General features: G+C 44.7%; 1 protein-coding gene across 2 annotated transcripts; it reads right to left on the bottom strand.

The window, feature by feature from the left end:
* Positions 1–5,247: 5,247 nt before the first annotated feature.
* On the bottom strand, positions 5,248–6,707 carry LOC119842512 (olfactory receptor 6B1-like). 2 transcript variants are annotated; one of them, XM_038370775.2, is made up of 2 exons: positions 6,699–6,707; positions 5,248–6,343 (listed from the first exon to the last, which is right to left on the bottom strand). In XM_038370775.2, exons 1-2 carry the CDS (start codon positions 6,705–6,707, stop codon positions 5,396–5,398), a joined length of 957 nt encoding a protein of 318 aa, XP_038226703.1. In that variant the 3' UTR covers positions 5,248–5,395. The 2 variants fall into 2 exon arrangements, with proteins under 2 accessions (XP_038226703.1, XP_038226704.1); XM_038370776.2 differs by lacking the exon at positions 6,699–6,707 and having other exon boundaries at positions 5,248–6,376.
* Between the last annotated feature and the right edge of the window lie 670 nt (positions 6,708–7,377).

Here is a 7,377-nt window from a genome sequence, read left to right on the forward strand (position 1 = left end):
CTCTGGGACACTGTGACCAAAGTGAACCTCTAGTGACTCAGGATGGCCTCTTCAAAAACAGGTGTGATCAATTGGTTCACAGACCATAGCTAGCAGAGGGAAACAGGGTTAAAACAATAAAATCCTATGCACATATTGTCTTATCTAAACACTGCCTTTCCTTGCCAGTTTAAGCAGGTTCTACTTGACCCAGGTACCCCCCCCCCAAAAAAAACAATGAGGCAGATTTCCCCCTGCAGCCACAGCATCTCGGACAGTCTGACACCCCAATCAGCATCTCTCCCAACTTATTCATAGATTCATAGATTCCAAGGCCAGAAAGGGTCCCTGTGATCATCTAGTCTGAACCGCTGTGTAACACAGGCTGTAAGACTTCCCTGAATTAATTCCTGTTTGAACTAGAGCAGATCCTTTAGAAAAAAATACCCAATCTTGATTTAAAAATTTCCACTGATGGGAAATCCACTATGACTCTTTGGTAAATTGTTCCAATGGTAAATTACCCTCACTGATAAAAACTGTGCCTTATTTCCAGTATTAATTGTCTAGCTTCAACTGCCAGCCATTGGATCTTGTTATACCTTTCTCTGCTAGGTTGAAGAGCTCTCCATTATCACATTTCTGTTCCCCACATGGTTGCTTACAGACCGTGATCAGTTCACCCCTTAACCTGCTCCTTGTTAAGCTGAACAGATAGACTCAAGGAGTTCAGTCACTAATAGGCAGGTTTTCCAATCCTTTAATCATCCTCATGGCTCTTCGCTGAACCCTCTCCAGCTTTTCAACATCCTTCATGAATTGTGAGCACCAGAACCGGACACAGAATTGCAGCAGTGGTCACACCAGTGCCAAATACAGAGGTAAAATAGCCTCTTTACTCTAGATTACCCTGTTTATATATCCAAGCATCACATTAACCCTTTGAGCCACAGGCTGTTTTTTTTTATCCACTTCAAAGTCCCTTAGTTCAGGGTTCCTGCCCAAAGGTCCCCTGGGTGTTTGAGAAGGGCGTCTGAACCTGACTACACTGGTTCATGCAGTATAGTAACTAAGAGCTTGTCTCTCTCACTAACAGAAGTTGGTTCAATAAAATATATTACCTCACCCATCTTGTCTCTCTAGTAAACTGGTTCATGCATTTCCCCCAAGGGACTTTTCCTAGGGTTGTCCTTTTGAGCACCACACCATTGAGTTCTGTCTACATTTACCACGGTGGGTTTCTGCAGAATATAACCCTTATCTATCTTTTAGCAAGCCAAAGTGGCTGTAAGTATCAGCAGGACTTGAACCTGTAGAGTTACCAGGTAACTAATAGCTCCACACAGCAACCTGTCAGCAGCTGCAGCTGATTTATTCCCTGCGGCCCACAATCTACAGTGGTCGTGTGCCACAGTAAGTTTCACCTCGAGTGATCGGACTGACAGTGGTCTTGACTTCCATATATGCCCATGGGGCACACCAGGAAGTGTCCAGGGAACAACATGGATTCCAGCTAGCTGCCACAACCACCCTGCCTCTCTGTTCCTGAACTCACGGTACTGACCTCTTCTCCTACTTGGATTCTGACTCCTGATCGACTCCTGGATCCTTAGAGTGGGACACCAATACATGGAATTGAACTTCAGCCCAATTCCTGACTCTGTTTTTGACACTGACCCTCAGCTTGACTGGGACGCCAAGCTCCGCCACTAGTACTGCCTATCTTTGTCCAGGATCCTGACAGTTTGTCTGGACCACCCCTAACACTTGTAGAAGGCTGGCCTTGTGGGACATGGAGGCAGTGGGTCGTCCCCTATACAGCATGTTCCAAGGGGCACTAGATACACCTGAATGGGTTGAGAGATGGAACTCCCCATGTTGCAAACAAAAGTGGGGCAGCTTGGACCAGCACTCCATGAAGTACTTGCGTTACTCTGAGAGCCTTTGGATGGACCCCAGGAAGGTGAACGCTGTTCGGACCTGGGTGGCCCTCCTGGAACATCAAAGAGCTGCAATGTTTCCTTGGGTTCGCTAATTTTTATAGGTATTTCATGCCTGGGTTTTTGGACCAGATAGCCCCATTGACAGTGCTCTGCAAACAACCTCCTTCATCTGCTTTCCGGAGGCTCAATGGGTGTTGGACCAACTCAAGATGGCCTTCACCAGTGCTCCAGTCCTGATCCATCCTGACCAAACATGGGCCTTTGTCGGTGAGACCGATGCATGTAATGTTACAATTGGGACCATACTTCCCCAAGATCTGGCCCCCAACAGCACCTGCTCCCTTGTGCCTATTATTCTCGGAAACTCACACCAGCAGAACAAAATTATGATATTTTAGCTATGGAGCTTCTAGCAATCAAAGCCACTTTCGGGGAATGGTGCCACCACCCTGAAGGTGCCTGACACCTGATACAGGTATACACAGATCATAAAAATATGGAGTATCTCCATAGGGCAAAGGCGCTGAACCAAAGACAACTTCAAGAAGCCTTGTTGTTCACACACTTTTATTTTACCATCACCCAGGAGCCCAGAACAAGGCAATAAATGCCCTATCCCAAAAAGGGGACTACCTCCCTGACCATTACCACACCCACACAGAGCTGACATGCATCCTCAAGCCCCACAATTTACTAGGTGTCCTATTCCCCAAGGCGTCCTGTCCCTTATCCATTCAGTTAGGAAGGAGGAGCCCCTCAGCACCCTAACATCTTCAGAAACCCCATCTAGGCCCTGGGTGGCCATTATGTTGGATTTTATAGCCAAGCTTCCCTTATCAGCTAAGCACACAATCATCCTTACCGAGGAAACTGGCTGGGCAGCACTGCCAACGGGGTGATGTAAGGCCTGGGGGGACTTTCACCCTGGTCTATAGGGCTACCAGGCAACCAACATTGCTACCTGTAATTTGATTACTCCCCACAGCACGCAATCTGCAGTGGTAGAACACCATGGCATGTTCCACCTCAAGTGATCTGACTGACAGTGGTTTTAGCAATCCCTGATTGGCTCCTTGACCCTATATAAGACCATGGGGTGTGGCAGGAAGTGTTTAAGGTCTGAAGAGGGGTTGTCTTAGTGGTGACTGTGGGCTGTCAAGGCTGAATCCCAACTCTGTCACTCCAAGTGTAGAAGTGGGGCTTGCAAGGATTTTAAAAATTAATACTCGCCACTCCAGGCTTGTATTAAACTCCCAAGGTTACAGCTTTTCTCTGATCTTGGCTTGGTAAATGCTGCCTCCACCCAGAGGCAAAAAAAACCAACCCCTTGGAACCCAGGCAGGAGCACTTGGGAATTCCTCCCTGTGGGGTACCCTCAAGCCCTTTCAGCCCCTCTCTGGGGAAGAGCTGAGAAAGAAAACAAAGGAAATTAGCTGTGGCTAATCAAACAACATGCACAAACCTCTTAGGACACCAAAAGTCCAATCATGTTCTTAAAAAGGGTACATTTTATTAAAAACAAAAAGAAAGAAAATACACTTGGAACTTAGGTTTTTGCTAGATTTTAAAAGAGCAAATCCAAAAATCAAGTACCCAAAATAGCTTTCTTGAGGGTTCAGCTTAAAGGTTACAAGCAACCAAAAGCATCTGGGGTTACCACAGAGAAGTTCACAAGCCAATAAGAAATAAAAGAAATAACCCTAATCACGTCTAGCTAAACATTCTGATCTACTTACACAGTTGGAATTCAGGTAAGTAGTTCTAGGCATGCTCTGGTCATTTGCAATCATACCTGGCTTAAGCTGCTTATAGCATGGCTGCTCTGTCCCTCCAGCCCAGAGAACAACAGACAAAGGGAAAGTTTATTTCCCAATTTTAAAAAGTTCTTCCTTCCTATTGGCTCTTTTGGTCAGGTGCCCACTTTATTTTTCTTTACCTGGGGGACTTTTTAACCCTTTACAGGTAAAGCAAGTAAAGAACAGCTACCAAGAGAGATTTTACAGCAAACTGGCTGGCTGGGGGTCCATCAAAGGAAGCTATTCCCCCATGAATTTTTATTATTATTCACACCTTTATTTATCACATGAGCTGACAGAGGAGCTGCTGGCTGGCTGGCAGAGTGAGACGGAAGAGATAAATGAACTGAAACCAGGCTAGACCATGAGGATAGGGGAAGCACTGAAGAAGAGTGGATGCAAGCAAGGAAAAAGAAAAGCGTAGAGTCAGAAGAAGAATAGGAGGGCAGGAAAAAGAAATGGGGGGAAATTACCTAATAGTAAAATCCCTAGATAAGGACACAAAGATAGGGGATATCAACCCCCTGAAAATGGCAGAGTGGATCAAAAAAGTGCTGGAGATAAAGCAAGAACTAAGATACTGTGACATTACTTGGGGTACAATCTGCACAGAGGGACAGCTGTGTCCCCTCAATTTTCCAACCTGGGGTGTCTCTTACACTGCTTTGCTGTGAGAACAACCTCATTGTTTGCCCAATCTCCCTGCCTCCAAGGGCCTGGTGAGCCTGATGCTATGGCTTTGCTGGAGCTGGTCACAGCTGGGCTTAGCCCATGTAAGAGCTATGAAGCTGTTCCTGGTGAAGTGTCCAGAGGTCACTGCTGGGGCCTGCCTGGGTGTTTGCATCCGGTCTGTGTGAGCGTCGGGAAGGTGGTTTGTTTGCAGAGGGATATGATGGCAATAAGCACAATTTCAAGGGTGGCAGATTCCCCAGGCTCACATCCTCATCTCAGCTACATCAGGAGTTAGTATTTTTATTGTCCTAACATTAATTTTGATCAGAAATTGCTTTTTATGGATATAAAAACTTGGTTAAAATGGTCTCCACTCTGCCTGTTGCACAGTTAAAAACTCTGTGATGGGACCATGGTTATGGCCACTTCCCTCCCTGGTCCTTCCACTTAGATGGACAACACTGACTTGAGCTCCAGCTGGATTCTCCATTGTGTCCTTAGGGGCATAAGAAACGGTCTGCAGCAAAAAACATGATGATGTCACCCATTGTGTTTTGTTTATATTAGACTGTCTGAATTTGATTACAAGATTTAAGTATCTAGCATAGAGAAACAATGAACAGTGGATATACACAGGGATTTACTTTGATCGTTAGTGGATTTTGTGCCTTACACAATGTCAGCTCTGTGCAGTTTCAGACGCTGTACATGCTCCTCACAGAGGGTGAATGTTAAGACTATGGAGGAAAATACCATCATATTGCGTGTGTCAGTGCTGAACATGAGAGAGTGACAGAGCTGTCCGCAACCTCACTTTCCTATATGTTCTGTTACATGGAGACAGCACGGAACTGCAAACACTGTCTCAGTAACTCCATACAGATCATCTCCATTTTTTTCACATTAGTGGTGAGATTTTCAATGGGGGATTTCAAATGATTTTCAGTGGAGGCTGATAGCCTGAGCTTTTCAAAGCTGCCTGGGTGATTTAGGCTAAGTTATAATCTAGGATTCTCTGCATGTTTTTCTGAAAGCCACATGTTTACTGACTGCTTTGCTCAAGGCTTCCTTGACCTCTCTGTTTCTCAGGCTGTAGATGAGTGGGTTAACCAGGGGAGTCAGGACTGTGTAGCAAAGAGAGAGCACTTTGTTTAGGATGCTTAATGTGTCGCGTTTCGGTAGCATGTAGACAATCATTAGGGTTCCATAGTAAATCGTCACCACGATGAGGTGAGAGGAGCAGGTGGAAAAGGCCTTTTGCCTCCCAGTGGTGGAAGGGATTCTTAGGATGGTTGTGAGGATACACACATAGGATGTCACTGTTAGTAGGAATGGAGGCAGGGTGAATACACAGGCCAGTACGAAATCCAGCAATATGATCAGGTGTGAGTCACTGCAGGAAAGTTTTATCAATGGGATGAGATCACAATAGAAATGGTCAATTTCATTCGGGCCACAGAATATTAAATGAGACATGAATAATACAAAGATTGCAGTAGCCAAACAACCATTTAACCATGACCCAGCCGCCAACTGAAGGCAAAACCTGGTATTCATAAGAGTTGAATAATGCAGGGGTTTACATATCGCTAAATATCGATCATAAGACATTGCTGCTAGGAGACAGCATTCCGTAGCCACCAGAGACCCAAAGAAATACAGTTGTGTGATACAGCCACTGACTGAGATGGTTTTGTCCCCAGTCAGGAGACTGGCCAGCACCCTTGGCAGGATGGTCGAGGTGTAGCAGGTCTCCAGGCAGGACAAGTTCCCCAGGAAGAAGTACATGGGGCTATGAAGGTGCTGATCAGCCACAACTAGTGCAGTGATGAGGATGTTCCCGACCATGGTTGCCATGTAGATCACTAGGAACATGAGGAAGAGAAGAATTTTCAGGACAGGGAGATCCCAGAATCCGAGGAGGATAAATTCTGTGACAGTCGTTTGGTTTCTCTGGTTTCTATCTGTCATGTGTTGAGTCTAGGAATAATAAAACAAACTGTGCAACTGAATTGGAAGAACGTAGAGTTAAAAGTTAATCAAGTCTTATGAATTAATTGCATAAATATTCAGAAACTCACCTTCCTCTCTTGGTTACAGGCTGAAAGTTTTAGACTAAATGTAGACTTCAGAGCTAAGTGCCAGGAGTTTCAGTCTGAGGATAGATCATTGATATCAATGTAGACCTCCTTCTCCCATATCAGAGCAATGACTAACATAATAGACCATAAGGAGTACTTGTGGCACCTTAGAGACTAACAAATTTATTAGAGCATAAGCTTTCGTGAGCTACAGCTCACTTCATCACCAAATGCATCCGATGAAGTGAGCTGTAGCTCACGAAAGCTTATGCTCTAATAAATTTGTTAGTCTCTAAGGTGCCACAAGTACTCCTTTTCTTTTTGCGAATACAGACTAACACGGCTGCTACTATGAAACCTGTCATAATAGACCATTTCTCTGGTAGCTGAGTATTGATAAGACAGATCAGACCACTTCTTTATCTACTGTCATATCCCATCTAGTAACATACTAGAGCTTAACAATGATGCTTAAATGCTGTATTTCACCTCTGGCAATGACCAGAGTCAAAATCAATAAATACATCAACCAATATTTTGGACTGAGATTTCCAGTGCAGTCTAGTACCCTTAGGTATGATCTTCTGTTAGAATGAATGGAAATTAGTCTAACCATATATCCTGGTGTATTCAGCATTTCAGTGCCCTGTAGGAGAAGGAATAATTTTCACCCCCTCACAAGAGATCAGTTTATGCCATAAATTCTGAAGTGGTATAAATTCTCCCTTAGTTCCTCTGGTTGTGATGGTGATGTTGTCAGAGACTGGCAATGCCTTTTCTGTTGCCTGATGTTAACTGGTGCAGTAATAAAATACAGCTCTTTGGAGGGTGGATCTTAGGAAGGGGAAAAACCAGGTTCATATTCAACCCTAACTGGGGAGTGACCCTCTGCACTCCATAATGATT

The sequence above is a fragment of the Dermochelys coriacea genome, chromosome 14 (genome assembly GCF_009764565.3).
Source record: "Dermochelys coriacea isolate rDerCor1 chromosome 14, rDerCor1.pri.v4, whole genome shotgun sequence".
In the NCBI taxonomy this organism is placed as follows: domain Eukaryota; kingdom Metazoa; phylum Chordata; order Testudines; family Dermochelyidae; genus Dermochelys; species Dermochelys coriacea.

Excerpts from the sequence above, each read along its gene's own strand:
- LOC119842512 (XM_038370776.2), bottom strand. The coding sequence starts at position 6,361 with ATGACAGATAGAAACCAGAGAAACCAAACGACTGTCACAGAATTTATC.